The following is a 24,615-nucleotide window of genomic DNA, read 5'->3' on the forward strand; positions in this document are numbered from 1 at the left end:
AACGGTGGAAACTCAAGTTGATGGAATACGACTATAAGATAAACACATCAAAAAAAAGAACATCACGTTGCGGACGCACTGTCGAGAGTTGAAATGCATGCACTTAATGGACAGGAAAATAAATCGACATTTGCTACACAAAACACAGCAGCAGCAGAGGAAGAAAATATAAATAAATATATAAAATTATTTTGAAATTAAGGAAAGTCTGAAATGCAAAAAGAAATAGTTCCAATAACTCTAAACAGACAATACTGTCTTATAAGAAATACAATAACAAAACAGTGGAATCTTCTTTTTCTTCAGCCTTTGTCCCGTTCACAAGCGGGGTCGGCTCGTCGTGATCGGCTTCGCCATTTGGCTCTATCGAATGCCTGATCTGGGTGCAATCTCGAGGCTTTTAAATCCTCATCCAGCGTATCAAGCCACCGTTGCTTAGGTCGGCCTTTTGGTCGTTTACCATCGACTTCGATGTTCAGACCAATCTTTGCAAGTGAATTCTCGTTTGCACGAATTGCGTGACCATACCATCGAAGACGCCTCTCTCGCAACTTTTCCATGATCGGTGCAACCCCATAACGATCGCGGATATCCTCATCCTCCTCAGTTCATTGTCTTTTATGGTCGGCCAACACTCAGAACCATAGAGAGCGACTGGACGGACGACATTGCGGTAAATTTTAGATTTGAGACGTTCGTTGATACGTCGATCACAAAGGACACCAGTTGTGGAACGCCACTTCATTCAGGTTGCGTTAATGCGTGAAGCAATTTCATAACGCAGCTCTCCATTGGCTGATAGCGTTGACCCGAGGTATTTAAATCGCTCAGTTCTGGGCAGATCACTGCCGCTGATAGTGATTGTGCCTGTTTCATGGGGATCGGTCGTCAAAAATTCAGTTTTGTTTAAATTCAATCTGAGACCGTGTTGCATGAGTCGATCATTCCATTTTTGAACAAGTTGCTCGAGATCATTTTTGCTATCAGATGCTAGGAAAACATCATCTGCATAAAGCAGTGTGTAGGGCGCCGGACGTTGGATATCCCGTGTGACGGTGTCCATAACAAGGACAAAGAGGAGTGGTGAGAGGGCACTTCCTTGATGAACACCAACAAAGACACGAAGCGGTTTTGATACACCCGCCATTCTTCGAACTTTACTTTTCGGATCGTGGTAGAGCAATTGAACCCAGCGCACGAGTTCTTCTGGCACGAAGTGTTGTCGTAAAGCATACCAGATGAGTTCGTGTGGTACACGGTCACACGCTTTCTCTAGATCGAGAAAGGCAATGTAAAGAGGGCGATGCTTCTCACGGTGTTTCTCCATGAGCAACCGCGCAGCGTGTATTGCGTCAGTAGTTCCGCAGTTCTTGACAAATGCGGCTTGATTCACGGTTATTTCAACGATTTCGCGAATACGGTTGTCAAGAATGCGTTCAAAAATCTTCATGGTATGGGAAAGTAACCGGATCGGACGGTAATTTGAACATTCTGCTGGGCTACCTTTCTTTTTCCATATTGCAACAGTGGTACTTTCTTGCCAGTCAGATGGTGTTCTTCCTTCCTGAATAACCCGGTTAAAGAATTCACTCAGCCACGGTATTGGGTCCCAGCTCTTTGCTTTCCAGAGCTCAGATGCGATGTCGTCAGGTCCTGTTGCTTTCCCCGATTTCATTTGTTTTATTGCCTCCTCGACTTCAGTTGCGCTGACTGGTGGAACTGCTCCAAATGTCGGCAATGATTGTGGAAGTGGAGGATGAGCAAATTCTTCAGTTGAAATCTGCTCGAAGTATTCTCGCCATCTATCCGTCGCGGCTCGACGATCAGTAAGCAAAGTACCGTTCTTGTCATTAACACAACAGAAGTGTTCGATATCCTGTGTGCGTTCATCACGGCTTTTAGCAAGTCGATACAGATCTCTCTCGCGATCCCGAGTGTCCAGTTTATCGTAAAGATTTTTGAAATGGTTCGCTCGGGTGACAGCGACCGCTTTCTTTGCTTCCCGGTTGGCATTCTTATAAATTTGCCAATTAGCAGGCGTTTTATCGTCGAGAATACATATTCAAAAACCACATTTCTCATGTGGGCACCACTGGAATAAAATTTCCCAATAAAAATATACTATTACTCTTTCGAAATTATTATAATAAGTTCAAAATTAATAACCCAAAATGCTCAATAGTTCAAGCTAACAGAAATCTCTGGGATTGTTCTAAAGAAGAAATTGAAGAGATAATTGCAAAGGAGCATCAAAATAGTAATTATCAAGGAATTACAAAAAACTTACGAAATATTATCAAGAAAACATTTTCATCCACACTTAAAAGGGCGAGTAGCAAATTACATCAATAAATGTTTAATATGCACTCAAAGTAAATACGAAAGAAATCCGGGTAGATTACATTGACCACATTGCCTCCTACAGTGTACTGTAGTATACCGTTACGGTCTTGAATGAAGTACTCTAACACACTTCAAGGCCCTGATACAATATGGATTGTTGCGCCAACGATTATTATTATCTCCTACGGCTACTACGGCTTAACAATGACTGGTATGAGCATCAGCAAGGTAGGGCTCGCCCCATTACAGATTTTTCATTTATTCATAAAAATTTATTGTGTCGCGTTCAAAATCGGTTTGAGGCACCGCACATACGCCAACGTTCTTTTCAATCTTGGAAATACAGACGCTTCCGAAATGTTTGTATGTATTTTTGTTTGTATTTTTGTTGTGTGGCTTTAGTCGACTCAAAATTGATACCCCGGAACAGCTTGCTTGTATGCCGCACTGTCACCATCAACTATTACGCACTCCATGAAGTTGGGATCGGAATTATAGGGATCCAACATGTCCTCAAAAACCTGTTCAAGATAGTGTTTTTGAAGAAAATATAAATCTATTGGAACGAGTCTTGCGGTAAACGTCTCATGTCGAGACTATCGACTTAACCGGGACTGTTCATGTGCTTTCTCTCTCAAGCTTGAATGACGATTGTCAAATAAAATAAATAGTAGTTTTTCATTGTTTACTTCGATTAGACTTGTAGACGGGTATCCAGAACGAGGCAAGCCGTTGACAAGCTCCCAGCCCCTTTGGCGACTTTATACTCCTCATGCGCACGGGTTTTTGGCAGATAAACTTTCGACATTTTTAATGCATCAGTTCGCAAAATTCCATAAACACAAAATTTGAGATAAATTTTTTGTTGATTATTTTCACTCATTGTAAAAATCGCCAAGCACAACTAACATTGACTAATTTGCCAAGCAGTTATAAGGGCACTGGTTGACAGATCACAGACAAACTGGACATCATAGTTAAAAGTAATCTCACCAACCTAGGAAAGAAATATCATACCCTACACTAATGGAAGTAGTCTCAATCGACAATCCCCGGTGCTTTTTGGACAGAATGTATACTATTGCTGTACGACCATTGATTATTTATGTCGATGGTATTTTTGGTGGACAGAACGAACCATAGTGAAAGAGCTACACATACTCCAGAGACTAGTTTGCATTAGTGTCGCTACTCCCTTACTCTAATGATTGACTCATATTAACACCTCATCACATATGTATGCGATTTTCAAATTATTTAGAGGAACCATCGGGTGGGAGTCTCTCCAAGCTGAGCGATGCTCGATATTCTTCTCGGACAATACCCCGAAACTACGCCGCTTTATTTCAATAAGAGATATGCGACGGGACTGACTGAGAAGATGAGGGCAAAACATCCGATTTAAATAATTCAAAGAGATCATTTTGATAAACAAATCTGCAGGACACAAAATCGTACTGTAAACATGGCTGCTTAGAATATCCATATTTGCTACAAGTGCAATGAGAAAAATACTATGTATACAGTGCAATACATCAACAGATTACCCAATATTACCATATATATAGCTGATGGTCGACTCGCACGACGCAAATTCCTTCTCGCGAATTTCCATGCGCAGTACGCTTATCGTATCGTTGAGCTTGTTTTGTGTAATATGAAGTGCAGTTGCTTATCACTTCAAATGAAGCAGTTCGATTTCGTCCACTCTTCTGTGGCGGTGCCCGTCTTTGTAATGACATTCACTTCAATTAGCTGACTGGCACTTTTGAGTCAACTCAGTCAGGAGTTAACCATCTCTAGTCGTAGAAAGGTCTACTTACTTCAACCTCGAAACGAAGTATATCAAGCAGAATGATCATATTCTTGCCGGAAATCAACCGACCATCAAGGTACTGAAATTATATCAGGTAAACTCCAAACTGGTATGGAAGCTCCTAGAGAAGCTAAATACACTCGGTTTAGGCAATACACTCCAGCTACTCTATCTTCTGAGCCAAATTTTGGTTTAGAAGACAATGAACGAAGCAGCAGCCGTACTACCAAAGAAAGCAGTGAAAGCGTCGCCCCTTGAACAGAAAACTCTTCTGTAGAATTGGCAAAATGAGTTTTAGTCAAGAGAAATAAAGAGAAGCTAGAACGATGGAGGGAGTCATTCTAAACGGGCCTACAAGGAATGGGAAATCCGAAACGCTTTTGTGAACATAAAAACCAAAACACTAGCGCAATTGTCTAACCACGAAGTCTCTTAAGATTATAGTTTTATAATGAGTGTACTGTCACCTATCGAAAATGGGGGTATCCGAGGAGATTATCTGCAGATTATGCGAGTGCCGTGAAGTGCTTATATACATTCTGAGGCAATGCGCGACTTTCATGCACAGTAGAAACTACGCCTGGAACTATAACGAATACCAGGCAAATTATTAAAGCACTTCAAAGTAAATGACACCCGAACATTTTTGTCGGCTATAAGACATAGTAGTGGAGATAGTATAATTGAGATAGGTGCACTATCACCATCGATTGGACACAATAGTCCTTCAGTAGGCGCTACACGTCCCCTTCGTTAATAACAATAGTTACTTATTAATTACTTGTCTTTCCTCACCTACTTTTTTAGGCTTTCTTGAAATTGTTGTAAACAAAGTTCTATTTACTTAAATAAGTTCAATTTTTATTGTGAAACTCTTGTGTCTAGACTTAGGCTTAAAAAAAAACAAGTGAACAGAGACCAGCTTTACGATCCTTTCAATAGTTTATTACGTCTCATATTAGAACTTAGCTTATCATTTATAGAAGTTGAAGAAGACCACAATGCAATTTGGAAAAGCAAATTGAAAAAATCGACTCTCCAGCTGCTCTAGATTGCACTAAATTAATGTAAGTAAAATTTGAAAAATAAAGCAAGATGTCAGCTAGTTAGCAAATCTTCGGTTTAGATTTTTCATCTAAAAGCTCGCATTGATAAAAAGGAATGTTCTAGTTTTTGAGTTAGATATGATCACAATAAAAACGGCTCGCTGTCTTTTCATACAATTTCCTCAAAAAATTATCCTAAAAATTTAGAATGAAATCTCAAAAACTAACTAATACCAATTTAGGGTAGACTATGTAAGTCATATACTGTATATAAATTTTCCGTTCGATCGTAAACCATTTTCGTGACGTTAAGCCAATCGGGTAAAACAGCAATTGCCTTATCAGCGTCAATACAAACTTTCTTGAGCAAATCTTCGCGTGTTGGCATCGCATACATGGCAACTACTGCACTTTTACGAACAATCCACGGATGATGTTTGGCCAACGTGCCATTGTAAGCTGCTTGGCAGACGGCAGTAGCCTTTTCGTTGGGTGATAAATTAGGCAGTTGGCCTAAAAATTCTCTAATGAAATCTGAAAGGAGACCGTGTTGAGCATACATTCGATTTTCATTTTGATAATAGTTACCTAGTCCGCGATGAAGTCGGAGGAGTGTTCTGCTTCCGGATACGTAATTTGGCTTCGTTAGCAGATTTTCATGTTTTTCATACTCGATCATACCTCGAAAGCTTACGAATTTTTCGGCGTTATCTTTCGATCTAAATTCTTCTAATATTTCTATTTTGCTCTTAACATCGCTGCTTACGAAACTAAACACTGAACCCATCAAGTGAAAAAATCTGCAATAATAAGATAGGATATTAATCTATCAATCACATCTGCCTTACCAATAATTCAAAATATTTTAGTATTTGAATGCTTATTATTTTAATTCTACTAAGAATTATATATTCTAATATTGTACATATTAGATAAAGCAGATATTGTGACCAAAAATGCATTTGTTTCAAAGCAAAAAAAACGTTGGCTATCTCACAGTCAATTTTCTAAGCCTATCTCAAAAAAGTACTTTTTTTTTGAGGGGACCGAAGTTTGAAGTAATTTTTTGATTTGCTGCATCTTTCAGAATAACTAGTATCAGAAGTGGCAATCTTCGAGTCTGGTAAGACATTTCTTTGAACGTGTAATGAGCGTAGACCTCAAAGATAGTCAAAATGACAACCCAAGCTGAGTGAAGACAATCACAAAGGCAGAATTATCCAAAAAGAAAGGGAAAAGTGCGAAAGTTAGTCTTACAGGTCCGTCAGTACCTAAGTCCACTTTTATTGAAATGTCCCGTTGACAGAGGCTTGCTAGGCAACATTCTTAATGTTGGCATCCTTTTCAAATCTTTAGTCTCTCTCAGGTCATATACAACAATTCACATATTATAGACATAGTCCTTTATCACACCAAACAATTGCAAAGTAAAATTGGGAATGGAGTATGAAAAAAACGGCTTGAGCATGCGCCGTAAAAATCGAGACCCGTGTGCCGCAACCGAGGAGAAAAAACCTCTTCGAAATGTAAGATACAATGCAAGGAGAAGGAAGAATTCCCAAATTGAAAATATTTATTTACATGAATTCATTGTCTCGTCTACATGAATTCATTGTCTGTCGAAAAGACGAAAAACAAAATAAAATAAATAAAAAGAAAACAATTCGAAATAAAGAAAACAAGTTGGGAAACCGGAAGCTGGACGCTTCAAGTATGCAAGATTTTGTGTATTTTTTTATAAAAACATTTGGGGGGACATTCGTCCCAATATCCACTGTCGCGTGATACTGACATTCAAAGTCTTGAATTTGCATAGAAGCAACATCTTTGACCTATTATAACTTTGGTAGTAATAATGCGGTTTACACCAAACTTGGTAGGATCATGCTCTATGTTATTTCATGATTCTAGGATGAAATGGAGCCCAAGCACGATATAGTGGCAACTTCTTGATTTTGTTCAAATTTTTCGGTTGGGTACTTACTTTCTGAGAATGGATCCGTGAAAAAAAGATCATCATCGATCCCCCGCACTCCCCACCTTTCCAACAAATTTCAAAACTAACACCGGCTTCGGGAAGTACTAGCAGAGACCTTTCATTTTCGTTTCACGTAGGATAATGTAACTCACTGTATGCGTGAGCGTTTAAAGTTCCCACATTTCCCTCAAATTTGATGTTAATCGCTATTACCGTTTCCGAGAAAAATGCATATGACAGATAGACAGACAGACATCAAACCGATTTTAATAGGATTTTCTTTTATACAAAACCTTAATAAAAAAAGGAGAAACTAATAATTAAAAAAAGGGAAACAAAATTAACTGTCGAAATTCTTATATCACACAAACCCTATTTACGATATGGAAAGAAGTGTAAAGATAATCCACTCAAAACAAGAAAAATCAAATTCATAACTATTACCAACATTCCAAAAATATAGATCCAAAACTTTTATGGAACTCTAATTCAATTTTTATCTTTTCACCCAGCTGTGCTGAACAAAACTAAATCACAAACATCCTCGGGCCAACGTTGTGCCGCAGGCTTATGACCTCGAAGCTGTAGTCCTCTAAGATAAAACAATCGTGCGCCAACTCGAATAGCTCTAAATCAAAAGTGAGAATAAATGAACACACACTTTTTTCAGTGTCCAGCGATGACGATGGATCTCGTGTTGGCATCGCATGGACACAAATACACACCGTTCCAAATTCTCATAACCAATATCTCCCAAATGGAGTATTGCGCCATTTGTTTCTAGGGCAATTCACTCGTCGGCCTCTCTGGCATAGTCAACAATAGAGTTGACACTCTTTCTTAAATGTGATCTATCGACTGCCAGTTCTGCCTTTTAATTAACACATCTACTGGTACTTGGCCCGTACGCCGACGCTGGCCTTTGTTCGAGATTTTCTTAGGCCAGAGTACAACAATGACACAGCCTTGACAGGTTTTAGCGAAGGTTTGGAGCCTTTGAGTAACAGGGGTAGTCACTTTCCATGTGTTACTCCCATATAACACCACAGAGAGAACATTGGCGCGAGACAACCTCAACTTGATGTTACTGTTGATATACCAGCATTTCTCGATTTCAGACAAAATAACGAAGGCAGGTCTAGCGTTATTAATCTGTCAGGTGAATGAAGCTCAGTGCAAACGCTGGTATAAACAACGCGACCAATATAGACAAATTGATCGATAGCCCCCATGTTCTGCCCGTTAATAATGACAGGAAAAGTGTGATGAACAGAACGAATGACTGAGAACCTTTGTTTTGTTGGTGTTTATCTTCAGGCCAGCTGTGCTTGCCTCGTTTTCCAAATCCGAAGCCATTTGATAAAGGTCTAAGACTTGATAAGAGAGCAAACAAATGACACTAGCATGGTCGAGGTATTTGAAGACATATTATCGGTTAAGCTCCCTTTTGATGCGATTTTATTTAGATAAATTGTTACCTAAGAGTCCTGGCAAAATATCTAGTTACGGGGCCGATTATCATATACAACGAGTTGATTAACTCAGACGCCTTTCTTTTCAAATCAAACTCATTGCTCCGGGTTCCAAAATCAAATCCCCTATGATCGATCGATCGCCCAAAACCAACCGTTTTTCTTTTTCCAGTCATTTTTCGTTTTCCATTCGAATCCCCAAAAATAAAGAGAAAGTGCTACTCCTGTATGCGAAAAATGGAATCCTTTTTTCACATCTCATAAAACGATACCTTAAAATACACATAGTGTTGAAATGATAGAAGATCAGAAGATTCAATAATTATTTTTGTTTTAACTGTGACAATTGATCAGTTAGCATATAACATTTAGGGCTTAAGAAGATTTTGGCTAAAAAATTTCGAAACCATTTTAAATGACTAATTAAAAAATGTTAATTTTAATACTGTGGAGTCGGAAAGGAATAAAGAAAATAGGAAATTGGGTTATGAAAATAATAATTATCATATCCCCAGCTCGGAGAACTGTGCGGTTAGGAGGAGGTCCTTGATATCACCCTAATAACCGACAATGGGATCCTTAGGGTGGAGGACTGGAGAATGTCTGTCCAGAGATCCTTCTCGGATCACAGTTGGATACTTTTCAGTTTAGAGCTCGCCGCAGAGGTCTCCAAACCCTTCAGGGACCCCAGGAGGATCGACCGGAAAAAGTTTGGTCAAGTAATTAAGAACAAACTCTCCGGTGCGCAAATTGGTAAGATTGGCACGACAGACGAACTGGAGTCAAAGGTCGGGGCTCTGGAAAAGGCATTCGATACCGCCGTGCCCTACTAAGTACAGCAAAAAGACACTGCCACCGTGGTGGAATGAAGATCTCTCCAGCCTCAGGAAGCTTACCAGAGAAATCTTCAACATCTGCTAGAGGCATAAACACCCATACAGCCATACAAGGACTGCCTGAAGAATTACAAGTCGACCACCAGGACCGCCAAGAGGCAGTCTTGGTTGGACTATTGTCAGAGCATCGAAAGCACCAGTGAATCCGCGAGGCTCAGTAAGATTCTGTCCAAGCAACATAAGAGGCTATCCTTTCTTAAAAAGTCGGAAGGCTCCTGGACAGAATCTTCTAGTGAAACCTTGTAACTGCTGGTTCAAACGCACTTTCCCGCCAGCGATGAGGACTATGAGTCAGAACCTTGCTTGGAGAGTTTGCTGCCATCCCAGCTGTACGAGACTATCAAATCGGTAATTACCGACGATACGATCCTGGAGACACGCACGCGTGGTTTTCATACCGCAAGCGGGCAGGCGCGGTCATGAGTGCGCAACGGACTTCAGCTTGACCTCTTTCGTGCTAAAGACCCTAGAGCGCGTCCTGGACATCCACTTAAGGGCGATTATGGAGAGAACACCTTTCTCTAAGTCCCAGTATGCCTACCTCAAAGGAAAATCCACCGAAACCGCCGTCCTCGAGGTAATTGGCACGGTTGAGCGATCGCTGCAGTACAAGCCGTATATCCTAGTTGCTTTCTCGGATATAGAGGAAGCCTTCAACAACGTTAGTACCAATGCCATTAAGGAGGCCTTGACCAGTATTGGATTGGAGGGGTGTTTTACGCATTGGATTCGATTGGATGCTAAGTACCAGGATAATCCAGTCGGATCTAAGAGGCAACCACTTGACCAGAGCTGTGAATAGAGGCACGCCCCAGGGTGGCGCCATCTCTCCGATGCTCTGGTTAATAGTAATGGACGAAATTTTACGAACATTGGACAGCCGCGGGGTGAAGGTGGTGGCGTATGACGACGACTTTGTGACATCAGTGTCAGGGATGTTTCCGTCCATTATGAGCGATATCATGAAAGGAGTGTTGCGAAAAGTGTGTCTGTGGGCCGCAAGATGTGAACTTGGCATAAACCCAACCAAAACGAAAGTGATGCTATTCACCACCAAGCCAAGGATACCTGAATTCTATGCTTGCAAGAGAACTTTTCCAAAGAAATAGGATCTCCGGCCGAGGATGGTTCTCTGGATGTACACCGCTACAGTGCGTCCGATCCTAACTTACGGCTCTATTGTATAGTGGCAGGCTTTGAGCAAAAATACAATAGGATGAAGCTTAATAGGATTGAAAGAACCACATGTGTAGGTGCTACTGGGACTCTGCAGTCCTGCTCGGCAGATGCTCTCAATCTGAGGATTCCCCACGAAGTATGCCACACGCAAGCTGAAGTTGACGAGAAACTTTGCTGTGGACTTTCCAACCAGGGTAAAGTGTTACAAGGTTATGACTCAATATTCTTTACCGGTGGATTATAGATGGCATGTGGAGTCGGCGCGGGAGTTTTCTCGAATATACACTGTGTATCCAAGTCGTATGGTCTCCCAAGTTTCGCCAGTGTATTCTATAGCGATATTGGAAGTCTGTCGATGGCTGCTTTCCTTGGTGAATGCTACGGGCTGGCTCTGAAGATCCGAGCCGGCTAGACTCCGCCTCCTTGCTCTCATAACAGCAGTCACGGTCTTAGGAGTTTGTGGCATCAAAACGGCGCACCACAGCGCTACCTACCTATCGTTTATTGTGGAATAATGAGATTTCCTAACTTTGAAAGACTCTATGTAAGTCGTCACGTTTTCTCTGACTTCATCTAACAACTTATGGCGCCTGTTCAAATGTGTGCCTCGACCATCGGGTTAAGTAAACTTTTTTTAATGTTTGCACTCGAGGATTGCCAAGAATGCTTTTTGACAGACATAAACGTCATTTAACGAGTCATCGTTATTTACTCGAATCCTATAACTATATGAAGATTACTTAAAAGTGCCTTGGCTCCAGGTTTTCGGCGTTGTACTGGTAAAACAGTAACAAATCCCGCCAAATATTAGTTTTGAGCATTCTAGTTTTCCCGTCGGGATTGATAGCTTCAAATCATTTAAAGCGAGCGCACTTACAATCTTCACTAATCTCGTGAGTCGTTCCGCGTAAATGTTGCATAGCACTGGTCATTCTTCCAGTTATTTTCCTTTTTCCTTTTGCTAGGCTCAACACTTTCCCGAGATGAGTCGGTATCGTAATCACTGCTTGACATTGTACCAGAACTCCAGAAAAACTGAAAAACAGCAACAAAAATAACCGCCTATATCGGAAACAACATAACTAACTCAAAATCTAAACAATTAACAGAAGGGTATATGAACGGATGATAAAACTAAATTGAACCCTGACCATTTTTTATCCGTCAGCGTGCGGACTTTGATCGTGCTTTGCCGGCATATCATATTTTCCCTCGTTAATTTCATGGGACTGTTACCACATTCTTCTTAACCGAGTCCATGCTTTGATTCATCCCGTGATTGTCTATTAGACGGCACCACCGCCTTGGTTTTTTGAAAAAATGACCCTGATCGTTTTACTCCGGTATGTAAATTCAATAAGAACAACAGCGTGAAAATGGCAATAGAAATGAATCGAAAGAAGTCAGCAGATTTTCTTTGATATTCACAGGATCTGGTGAAGGGACGGGAATAACTATGGCTGACCTTAGAGGATCAGTATTCCATCAGTCTGAATGACAAAATTATGGCAAACTGATTGTCTCGTGTATTCTTATGGCAGTGACTGATGGGCTGATAAAAATTTAGATTTTTAAATAAATTCGGCCAGCCTGGCTGGACTGATGATAAGTTGAGTGTAATGCAACTGTCAATGTGTTGTTTATCGAAACATGACTTCCGAATGGTCCGTATCTTTAAGTACATGCAACAAAAGTGGATTTTTATTGCCTTGTTTATACTGAACACGCCAGTCCATCAGTGCAGTTTTGATGGATTGACTTATGGCAGACTGATGAAATACTGACGGTGTAAATTCGGCCATTGAAAAAACAAGATCATGAAATATGTTATGCCTACAAAACAGAGAAACACCGAGTCATTTTCGTGAGGGAACAACCCGTCAAATTTGGAATGTTTGATCGCGCCATTTTCCAAACCTTTGTTCGACTGTTTACCACCAGTTCGGTGTACTGGTTTAAATCCAATATTATGACTTTTATTGTATCAGCAATAAATCAAGGCAATAGTTATCAGAAATCAAGTCCTGATCCAAGATAAAGGCGTGAAATCAATCGACTCCGGTACTCGCAAGCGCTGATGTGTAACTATGTGGCAATAGAAACTGCAAAGGTTAAATTTCACAAGATTCTGATTAGATATTCTTTTACAATATAAGATAACGAGCCCCACATCAAGAACTGTCTGAAGCAATCAACGTGGACACTGTTTGCCAGAAATTTCGCACAAGCCCAAGATAGCGAATTGCTGCATGCATTATCCTTCGAATCCAGGTCGACCTTCAGCCACGAAATCTAACCGCAGAAATCACTAATGTCTACCAGTCACGATAGGCACTTACTTGCTAATTTCTTTGTAGCCTTCCAAGTATTCGTCCATGAGCACGTCATCATCGCTGTGGAGACTCCTCTCAAAAAGGCGGAGGATTTTTTCCAAGTCAAACGTTTCCGCAGTCATGTCAAGGTTCACCCGGTGACTAAATACGACCGAAAATTATTGCCTAAAAGTTTTAATTAAAATCAAAGAAAATCCCAAGAGTCAGGTGAAATAAAACCGTCCACTTCACCCCAGGCAACTGCCAGCGAGCAACAAAACAATGTCACTGTCAACTCAACAGCTGATGTGACTGGGGCAGTGATCGCTTTCATTTAACAATAACGAGAGAGTGAAAAAGAGAAAGTAAATTTGACATTCAATATCGAAAGCTTTTGCCACAGCCTAGAGGGCTTAGAAGCTTCTACATATTGTCCAGTCCCGTGTGCAAACTTTAAGATCTTGAGATTATTCATAGCAAAATAAGACCAAAAGCATCCGTTCAATCTAACTTAACGTCGATAACAAGGAAGATAGAATTACGGAAAATTATAGAAACATTAGAAAATAGGAATATTAATTTTTTGCTTAGAATACACTTAAGAAACCTCAAAATGAAATGACTAAAAATTTGAAAATAAAAAACTGTCCTGGGTGGTCAATTCCCGCCATCCTTTAAAATCTCCTCCTCTCTACATTGCTCAATGATTCGATACTCGAATTTTTATTTGTCAGCTAAAGGGGAAGAATGGTGATTTATTCTTGGCAAACTCTCAATCTAGTACTACTTTGAACGGTTTGAATTGTCAATTACCCAATTCTTTAAGTTTGAATAATTTTAAAGCGTTTTTGTTGTGAAAATGCCTCTCGATGAAGATATTATTGCTTTTAAGAAGTGGGCGAATCAAATTGGCGTGCCAGCAAATAATCTCCCCTCGGATGATGCCTTGAAATCGTGAGTATTGTCCATATAAACAGCAGATGTTTACGTCCGTTTCACTGACATCGTTACTAATGCTTTGAATTTTAGGGTCTTGAAGTCACGTCAGGGTGGCGATATCATGTTAAACCTTATGAAGCGGGTTCGACCAAGCAATCAAACACGGAAAGCGAGACTAAATAATTTACTATCCAAAGCAGAGCAGTTAGATCAGCAATTTGCTTCTGTGAGTATAGGAAGTTCCTAAACGGTTTTCTGTTGGTTATTGCATCTCAACATGCATAAAAGCACAAAATTCATTCATGATTTGATTATGAAAAATAACAGGATAGTGTCCGGATAGCTGAGTGGTTAGAGCACAATGCTGTCGTACGGAAGGTGGCGGTTCAAATGTCGCTGGTGGCAGTGGGATTTGTATCGTGATTTCACGTCAGATACCAGTCGACTCAACTGTGAATTAGTACCTGAGTCAAATGAGTGTAATAATCTCGAGCATGCTGACCACATTGCTCCTACAGGGTACTATAATCCCTTAGTGTACCATTACGGTCTTAAATGAAGTGCTCTTACACACTTCAAGGCCCTGATCTAATTGGATACGCATATTGTTCCAAAATGGTCCGTGAGGTGTAGATATGGTCAATGCAGGAGGACCCCGAGCGAAAACCAGCCTGTTCTCTATCAATCAAGCTTTCGAGATGTTCTTTGATGCGTTCCAGGGTTATTTTAGCTATTTAGCTATATCTTTCCTACGGCAGGGAGCACGTATCATAGATATCCTTCCAATTGTCACACTCAAAACTGGTTCCGGGTTCGGAGCTCTCCAGCTTCACCAGAAATGTCCTGCGCTACATGCAAGCGAACGTAAGTGACCATCAGGTGATGATCCCTTTCGAGCCCGATGCCAGCGCCTCTCTTGTTACGCACATTCAGAAGACAACTCCTAAATCTACTGCTGATCGCGAAGTGGTTGATCTGATTACTCGTACGGCGTCGGTCAGTTGAAACCCAACCTTATGGCAGGCTCTCTGCTTGAACAATGTGCTACCAATGATGAAGCGGTGGGGGCTGCTGAAATTCACAAACCTCCCACCATTACCGTTATGATCGCCAAGACCAAGTGTCCCCATCACCTGCCCGAGCAAGGTGCTGTCAGATCCTATCCTGACATTCCGATCACCCGTCACGATCACAATCTCACCTTTAGGAAGGTTTTCTTGAATCGCGTTAATTGCTCGTAGAAAGCATCCTTTTCCACTACTTCGGAAATCTCCGTTTGTGCGTAACATTGTCCATTTGTAATGCCCCTTAACCTGGACCGAAATCTTGCAGTTAGAAATCTGTCAGAAACCGGGGCAAGAGAACGCGCAATGCGGTGGCCGTCAAAAGCAACCCAACACTGGATTGCGTTTGCCACCACCTAGCTTTCCAGAGTACAAAAGCACATTGCCGCAAAAGGAAGAGGAGTACTCTCCAGAGTCTCACCATCTTACTTCGCTTAGGCCCAAAATGTCCAGTTTATATCACTGGAAATCCCGCTCAAGTTGGAGAAAGCGAGCATTCTGAGGAGCCTCGCTACCGTTGTCGAAGAACGCGCACACATTCCAGAAACCAATCATAGTCTGTTTTCGATAGCCAAAGGTCGTTGTCGTGAGATCAGCCCCTGTTCGTTTGATGTTAGAAATATCTTTAATTCTGTAAGATATAAAAACATTCTAGGCACACTAGGTACTTCATTCCACGTGCAGGGCTATCTCTTATGGATATTGAGGAATTATCTGTGAAACCGCTCCTTGCTCTATGAGACACTAGATAGAGATCCATTCTAGGGCCGGACCTCTGGAGCGCTTCTTACGATAGCCTACTAAGACTCGGCATGCCAAAAAAAGTCCCGCTTAGTTCATTATGCAGATGATGTTGATGTGACGGGTAAGCGGATGTACGACCTACTCATGATTGCAACCTTGCGTTGCAAAAAACCAAAGTAGTCATCTTGAATAAAAAAAAATCCTCACCCTGCGTCCCATATCGATCGACGAGTTGATAATCGAGTCAAAACCTACATTTCAGTACCTTGGATTGAGGCTCGAGTCAAAGATGAGCTCTTTCGAGCAAATTAAAAAAGCAGCAAACAAACCTGTAGCTGGAGTTTCGGTCTTAAGTCGGCTAATGGCGAATATTGGGGCCTATATCTAGCAAGCAATGTCTTCTAATGGGTGTAACATAGAATGTATTGTAAGCACCTTCTTAAATGCAGAGACCGGTCTCTGAATCGGCCATGATGATGATCGCGTCTTGGTAAAGAACGTAAAGCCATGTACAAGTGCAAGAGAAGTGGTTGCTCGTGAAGAACAACCCCTTGTTTTTGGTGGTCGTAACAATAACATAGAGGAGAGTATCGTTTCGATATTGACAGCACATTCCCGTTCACAAGCGGGACAAAGGCTCGTCGTGATCGGTTTCGCCATTTGGCTCTATCGAATGTCTGATCTGGGTGCAATCTCGAGGTTTTTAAATCCCCATCCAGCGTATCAAACCACCGTTGTTTAGGCCTGCCTTTTGGTCGTTTACCATCGACTTCGATGTTCAGACCAATCGTGGCAAGTGAATTCTCGTTAGCACGAATTGCGTGACCATACCATCGAAGTCGCCTCTCTCGCAACTTTTCCACGATCTGTGCAACCCCATAACGATCGCGGATATCCTCATTTTGGATGTGGTCAAAACATGTCACGCCACTAGTCCAACGTAACATCTTCGTGCCCATTACCGCCGTTCATTGTCTTTTATAGTCGGCCAACACTCAGAACCATAGAGAGCCACAGGACGGACGACATTGCGGTAAATTTTAGATTTGGGACGTTCGTTGATACGTCGATCACAAAGAACACCAGTTGTGGGACGCCATTTCATCCAGGTTGCGTTAATGCGTGAAGCAATTTCGTAATGCATTGACCCGAGGTATTTAAATTGCTCAGTTCTGGGCAAATCACTGCCGCTGACAGTGATTGTGTCTGTTTCATGGGGATCGGTCGTCAAAAATTCAGTTTTGTTTAAATTCAATCTGAGACCGTGTTGCTTGAGGCGATCATTCCATTTTTGAACAAGTTGCTCGAGATCGTTTTTGCTATCAGATGCTAGGAAAACATCATCTGCATAAAACAGTGTGCAGGGCGCTGGACGTTGGATATCCCGTGTGACGGTGTCCATAACAAGAACAAATTGGAGTGGTGAGAGGGCGCTTCCTTGATGAACACCAACACAGATACGAAGCGGTTTTGATACACTCGCCATACTTCGAACTCTACTTTTCGGATCGTGGTAGAGCAATTGAGCCCAGGCCGCGAGTCCTTCTGGCACTAAGTGTTGTCGTAAAGCATACCAGATGAGTTCGTGTGGCACACGGTCAAACACTTTCTCTAGATCCAGAAAGGCAATGTAAAGAGGGCGATGCTTCTCACGGTGTTTCTCCATATGTATATGGAGTGAGATCATTTCTTCTTTCTTCTCACCAAATCGCCACCATTTAATGCGCCGCGGGCCAGTGCGTTCCTCACGCTGTTTTATCGGTGGGTTAATTCGCAGGACGGCAATCAGCGGCCGATGTTGAGGTGCGATGGTCTCATAGGGAACGACTTTGCAAATAGTGACGGTGGTAAAATGTCGGCGTCTTATGAGAATATAGTCGATTTGAGTTTGACTTTCCCACTATAAAATGTAGGAAGATGAGACAATCGTTTGATGAACCATATATTCATAAGTTCAAGGTCATGGTTGTCCGCAAAATCGATTATACGCTCGCCACCCTCATTGCGCGCTCCGAACCCCTTTCCCGCATGGCACCTGTTACCGTCTGCCTTTTCATCCACATGACCATTAAGGTCGCCAGCAATAATGATATAATCGTCAGCAGGCATGTGACAAGTCTTTTCATCGAGAAGTTGCCAGAAGGCATCTTTCTCGGCATCAGGTTGACCTGTCTGTGGTGCGTACGCGGTGAAGAAATGAATAGTGCGATCAGCTGATATACTGGTGAGCTTCATCAGCCGATCATCAAATCGTTCGACTTCTTTAATGGTACCACGGAAACCCTCTGAGATGGCAATGTCAACACCACATTGAGTGTGTGGGTTACCAAAATAGAGAAGTTTATAGCCATTTTTACGGCGTTCGCGTTCAATGTCGCAGCTTTTGGCACCAGACCACCGGGTTTCTTGCAGAGCGCAGATATCAATGCGCCTTTTCCGAAGGGCTCTTGCGAGTCTCTTGGTCTTTCCAGTTAGGGTACCAACATTTAGCGTACAGACACGTATTTGTTTTGTTCGGACTAACTTGCTGCCCGGCAAAAAGTTGTCCCTGATTGTTTGTGGTGTTGTGACTGACTGTTTGTGGTGTCAGAACTGTTATCATCACGAAAAATTGTCGTTGAAGAATTAAACTAGGCTAAGGACAGACCAATAAATGATCTTCACCTGCAGACACATGATGGCGAACACCACCCCTTCATTAAATGCGATCTAGTTGTTTGCTGTTAATTGTGCCGTATAGCTAGTACCCTTGGTTGTTACCTACGATATTTTTCTGTCAACATGCTAATTGTTAGGTTCTATGGATGTGTGTTAGCGAACAATCTTTTAGACAGTTAATTAAATATCCTTTCCAGTATTGATCTAAAATCCGTTTTCTTCACGCATTTTCCTAGTGCACATCACAAACTCTAGCCAGATCCTTCCTTCCAAAGGAAATGCAAAGATATTGCGAGATGGAGAAGTTGAAGAAGACCAAGGAAAAATCAGAGTCTAAAATAACAGAGTTGAGAAGCTCATACGACAGTATTATGTCGTCAGTGAGAAATAAAAGTAAGTTGCACAGATTTTGTGTTGGAAAGATCATTTGTTTGTCAAAAATAATTCTAACATCGGCACGTATTATTACGTCCCTTTTCCAGATCTTTATAAAATACAATTGCAACATAAGTTGGAAAATATGAATGCAAAAACTAATATTCTTGAAGTTAAAACCGATTCCTTGGTCGATTCCATCGAAAAGGAAGAAGCGAATAGAGAACGTATGATTGCCGTAATGCCTGTAAAAATGAAAACTTCAAATTCAAGTGAATCCACTGCAACTGATGCGATGAAGCAAGCAATGGGCGTCCTGCGCGATTTTTATGATTCACACCATAATGGTAGCATTTAGAAATGATTTTAAATATTTCCCTTTTCTTGTAATTTTATCTTTTCATAGATTTCAAAGTTCATGATAGCGAATGTGATATTTGGGCAAAAGTGCGAAGAATTCTTGCAGACATTCCCAATTGGGTATTATGGAATGTTATTCTCAAAGCCAATGAAAATCTATCCCAACAAATTATCGCTCTCACAAAGGAAAACTGCTCGGAAACATCTTCTATACCGGAACAATTTTCACCTTTTGAGGTAGAAATATTGAAAGCTAGAACTGCCTTTTTCAATATTATTCAAAAGTATGCCGCTGAAAAGCAAGAATCAACTAAATACAGTGAGAATTTCCCCGTGGTACATGAACGATTTGTAACTGCGCTCCAACTGCAACTGAGTGATTATGCGGCAGGCAACAAGGCTCTCGAAGATATCATGTCTGACTACATCGTAAAAATAAACACACAATCATTTAGCAAAGGACAGGTGGAATATCTGAAAAAGGAAATCAATTCACGTAAAGCACAACTAGCCAATGGAAAACAGAAGACTGAAGACCATCAGATGCTCCTGAACACAACAAGACAAATTTATGATGAAATCAGCTCACTCGCTAATAGAATCTTTCAGGAGATTTCTAGTCTTGGTGAAATCAAACCGAAAATTACTTATTCAAAGAAGATCCTGCAGTGTATGCTGAAGGCTGCACGCAGTAATAAGAAAAAACTAATAAAAACTGGTAATATTACTGACAGTTTTGAAATGTCGGATGTTTTGTGCAGCACGAAAATGGATTTGGAAAGTTCAATTGCAAACACAACTTTAAGGTAAGTTAATAATTGGAAATTTTTATTATATCGCAAGCCAATTTAATAACTCAAATTTACAGTTATTTTGTATTACAATTACGAACTGTTATACAAAATAAATATACACTTAGGCATATCGCCGAAATCCAACATTCCCAAAATTGAATTTTTGGTCCGAGCAGATTTATATTTTAAAGTAACCCTTAAGTTCTATTAGCATGATACCAGAAAATGTTTACAAGTGAAATAGGCTGTTATCCATTTTTTTCTTTCAGAAATTGATAAATTTTATAAGTGGAGGTATTATAAGGTTTATTCACATGAAAAAATTGTTAAAGGTAGAATATATATACGGTCGCCCTGTGGAAGTATAGGGCATCAACATGGTACCCGGTCCACTGAAATGCGCTTCAACTCTTTTCACGACTTCCCGAGACGTCAGCAATCCCCCTCAACTGTTCTACACCAAATGCTCTTGGGCCGACACATTCGTCAGCCATCTTGGGATAGTGGGTTCCGCTGCTTGGCGTGGCCAGCAATAGAATTGTCGCCCATCCTTAATGTATGACCTATCCATGGCCACTTCCACTTTCCCATAACATTGCCCACGGGTAACTGACTTGTTCGCCAACCAAGTTGTTTATTCAAAGTAATATTAGGTTTCCGATTATACTTCGCAGATAGGTGTTTACTGACCCTTAGAGCCTCTGAGTGACAGTGGGGGTTACTATCCATATGCTACTCTCATATAGCAACACAGAAAAGACTTAGAACCGTCTCAATTTGATTTTGGTGTTGAGATTTTAGTTAAGGCAGCGAAAGCTGATCTAATGCTGTTAATTTGTCGTGTGACATGCAGTTTAGTGCCACCGAAACTACGCTAGATATACAAATTCATCGAAGCACTCGATGCTATGCTCGTTAATGCAGATAGAGAGAGTTCGCTTGTTGTCTGTCGATCAAGCTTCGAAGTATTCTTTGATGCGTTTCAAAATTAGTTTTGTTATTAACTTTGCGAGGGCAGGAAGCACGCGGACGAATACCCTTCTTTGGAGAAACAGTCCATATCCACATGTTACGGTGACTAATCGAAGTCCACATCCACCTGATGTCGGACCGGACCAAATAGGAAGCAGCTTATTCCCTCTTGTTTTTGGTCCACGGACCCTTCGTTTAGGGCTTAGCACCCAAACTTCAAAAAATAGTAAGTGACTCTTCAATCCCTAAACAAAATATTTTCAGCTCTGGCCCAAAGTATGGGCGGATTTACGCTCAATATATGTCGTGTTCTGCGAATTATATAAAGAAGCATTTAACACCTGCGAACCCCAGCGGCCACCCTGCTCCCTGGGCAAAGTAAATCTGTCTTCGCCTAATATTTTTTGAAGTATAGGTCTAAACAAGCGGTCCTTGGTCCTCGGTTCGACATCAAGTGGATGAGAACTCCTCAATCCTTAAACATAATAAAAAAAACAAAGTATTGAATCGGTTGTTGGCAGCTAACAGAAGCTATTTCAGTTACAAAAATTGTTTCGCTCGAAACGTCTTACCATAGGGTCATAGCTCTGACTATATAAGACAATGATCTTGCCAGTTTTGATGTATTCCTAGAAGACCTGGGTTCTTAGCAAGAAAAACTATGAACTCTTGGCCGCATTGGAAAGACGAGCCCTCCGAGAAATTTTTAGTCCCCCTACATGAGAATAGACGATTCCGTAGCCTCTATAATGATGAAATTTATGAGCGACACGAGCATCTGGTTGTGGATAAAATCCCCTCCGTGTATCTCTCGATGTTCATCAAGGATGTGTCCTCTCACCATTCCTCTTTGTTCTTGTTATGGGCACTGTCACAGGACATCGAACGTCCAGTACCCTATACACTGTTTTATACAGATAAGGTTTTCCTAGAGTCTCATAGCAAAGCTGATCTTGAGCAACTTGTTCAAAAGTGGAATGACCGTCTCATGCAATACGGTCTCAGATTGAATCTGAATAAAACTGAATTTTTGACGGCCGCGCCAATGAAACAAGCACTATCACTGTCAGCGACAGTGCCTACACAGAACTGAGCGATTTAAATATTTCGGATCAATACTATCAGCCAATGATGAACTGCGTTATGCTTCACGCATTAGCGCAACCTGCATAAAGTGGCGCTCCTAATTTAATTTCGGTGCGTAGATTGTATTTAGTATAAAAATCGTTTAAAACAAGCTTATAATGTCGCTGGTTTGATTACTTCTTTCTTTCTCTTTATTTCTTAACTGTTTAGATTATAGGAATCCTTCCCTATATAGTTTTCAGGGATGACACTATAATAGGTGGGTCGTGGGTAATATACATTTCGAAATTGATAATCTATTATTGAGCAAATCATAATTGTGTAAATTATTTTTCACGCAACGAATTGAGATGGTATAAAGAACTATTCATTCAGATGGATCTTCATTCCTCGTCCCGTTAATAATAGATTGAATAAAACATAGTTTAAAATTATGAAACGTCTAAAATGAACTGCAGCAATTCAGTCCTGTCTTTTGTAGGTCAGAAACGAGTGTGATGAAAAACAAGGTGAATCAAGTTGCACGACATGTTGACGAATTATTGATATTCATTGATCTACCAATGGATAATCTACGCTATTCAACTAAAAATTGGTGAGTAGAAATTAATTATTGAGCATCTGTGGGAATTCCTCGAAATTTCTTTCGATTTATAATAATATTTCTTTTATTTCTGAGTTAACACTCAATTGTTCTAATAATTTTTATTGTCTTTCAGTTTCTTCTACATTCATCGGAATCCTCTTATTACCAACACTTCAGAATCGCCACTTGTCCTCCAACTAATTCCAAATTATCTATCCACACCATATGGTTCAATCGAAGAGATGAAAATCTGGTTGAAATGGAATTCAGTCCTCCAGAAACACGCCGTGGATAGAAAGTCAAATATCGTGGTTCCTGAAGGTATGATATTCAAACAATCTATTTACCCTTTCGATTATTTTATGTTTTTATCTCTACAGCTAGCCTAAGTACATTGAAAGCCTGCGCCGCTGCTAAGGGAGAAGAAATTGTCGAATTGCTTGATCAGATAAAGACAACTGGAATAAGAACAAATCAAAAATTGCGAAAACTAAGCAAATGCTATAAATTTATATTAGATAATACTTTACATAGTTTTGTACCTCAATCTAAACTTTTTAATAACAGGGCTTACGCTGATTATTACGCAGAATTTCTGATGTATTATCGTATGTTAAAGAAAGACGAATCCGAGAGTAAGTGAACGTTAGATGATAGGCAAAGGATTTTAATTATATATATTACCTATAGATGTAAAAATCAAAATATAAAATTTACAACATCCCTCTTAAAAAATAGTTTAATGTATTCGAAATCCATAAAACTAGTTTTGTATAGAGTGCTCTGGAAATTTACATAAAAACAAACGCACATTAATAAAACAATCAATCCACGAATGGAGCATAAACTAACCTAACGTCTCAATTATTAAGCGCCATTTGGTGCTAGGACGGCCGACCCATTAGTCAGCAACAAAATGATTACGCTTTCTTAAATTGTGATCAATTCGCTGCGATCGACATCTGCAGGGAAATCGGGAAACATCCTATTCTGAGAAATTGGAGAAAATTATGTCAGGATTACGATGATTTCATTAAACTATAATATAACGGCAAGTAATATTTCATCAAGGAGATTGCTGCCTCCTATAGGGTACTGTAATCCTCTAGTGTACTGTTACGGTTTTGAATGAAGTGCTCTAACATATTTCAAGGCTCTGAACCAATTGGATTGTTACGGCAACGATTATTATTATTATTATGCACAGCGCGAAACCACCATCATTTGTTTAACTCAGTAACTTGAGTTTGCATTTCACCGTATCTAAACACATGGTGGGTTACAATTATCAAACAAACTCTAGAATAAATTTGAAGGAAAAGGAATGTGGCTCAAAAAATCACCATCATCATCATCAACGGCACAACAACCGGTATACGGTCTAAGCCTGCCTTAGTAAGGAACTTCAGACACATATGTAATGAAGATATCAAAGGGCACTGTGTCCAGAATTGTATCATCCACAATTTTGGACACAGTGGATATGAAAAAAATTTGTTCCAAGCTGGTGCCGCGAATTGATGATTCAGAGCGCTGTTTGCAACTGTTTATGCGAGATAGAAAGGATTTTTTCCATCGGAACACGAGAGTCCTGGGGATTTAATGTGAGTACCTGTCTTGTAGACTTAATTGAATTTGTGACCACAATCAGAGCCACACCGAAGCAAGCTACGATGGTACCAGTCTATACCGAATCCATGGCTCAGCATTCATACTGGTGGATGCAAGACCTACCAAAATTTCTGCCGAACTAAGGAGCACGGCACCCGTGTTGAAACGCAACACCACGCTGAGACCCGAAGGTCTCTGTTCGCTTGAACGCAACCACAACCCACATGAAGCTCCCACAAGGGGTCCAACCGCAAACAACCGAGCTGAACGCACATACGACAGGAATTCTCCTGAAGTATGTGAGTCCAGGGGCTTTCCTGGTTTCGTGACTATTTCCACTTCAGATGAGTCCCCGTGCAGACTCGTCCTAATTAGGCCTTTGGA

At 40.7% G+C, this 24,615-nt stretch overlaps 2 protein-coding genes across 2 annotated transcripts; one reads left to right on the forward strand and one right to left on the reverse strand.

Moving 5' to 3' along the window:
• Nucleotides 1-5,081: 5,081 nt before the first annotated feature.
• On the reverse strand, nucleotides 5,082-13,363 carry LOC119646388 (ceramide-1-phosphate transfer protein). Its single transcript, XM_038046831.1, has 3 exons — nucleotides 13,070-13,363; nucleotides 5,794-6,005; nucleotides 5,082-5,739 (listed from the first exon to the last, which is right to left on the reverse strand). Exons 1-3 carry the CDS (start codon nucleotides 13,183-13,185, stop codon nucleotides 5,444-5,446), a joined length of 624 nt encoding a protein of 207 aa, XP_037902759.1. The 5' UTR covers nucleotides 13,186-13,363; the 3' UTR covers nucleotides 5,082-5,443.
• A 488-nt stretch (nucleotides 13,364-13,851) lies between these two features.
• LOC119647157 (augmin complex subunit dgt5) lies at nucleotides 13,852-23,339 on the forward strand. Its single transcript, XM_038047964.1, has 8 exons — nucleotides 13,852-13,996; nucleotides 14,072-14,207; nucleotides 18,684-18,840; nucleotides 18,930-19,169; nucleotides 19,229-19,988; nucleotides 22,516-22,629; nucleotides 22,754-22,941; nucleotides 23,001-23,339. The coding sequence occupies exons 1-8, from the start codon at nucleotides 13,902-13,904 to the stop codon at nucleotides 23,261-23,263; spliced, it is 1,953 nt and encodes a 650-aa protein (XP_037903892.1). The 5' UTR covers nucleotides 13,852-13,901; the 3' UTR covers nucleotides 23,264-23,339.
• The last annotated feature ends 1,276 nt before the right edge of the window (nucleotides 23,340-24,615 follow it).

The sequence above is a fragment of the Hermetia illucens genome, chromosome 1 (genome assembly GCF_905115235.1).
Source record: "Hermetia illucens chromosome 1, iHerIll2.2.curated.20191125, whole genome shotgun sequence".
In the NCBI taxonomy this organism is placed as follows: Eukaryota; Metazoa; Arthropoda; class Insecta; order Diptera; family Stratiomyidae; genus Hermetia; species Hermetia illucens.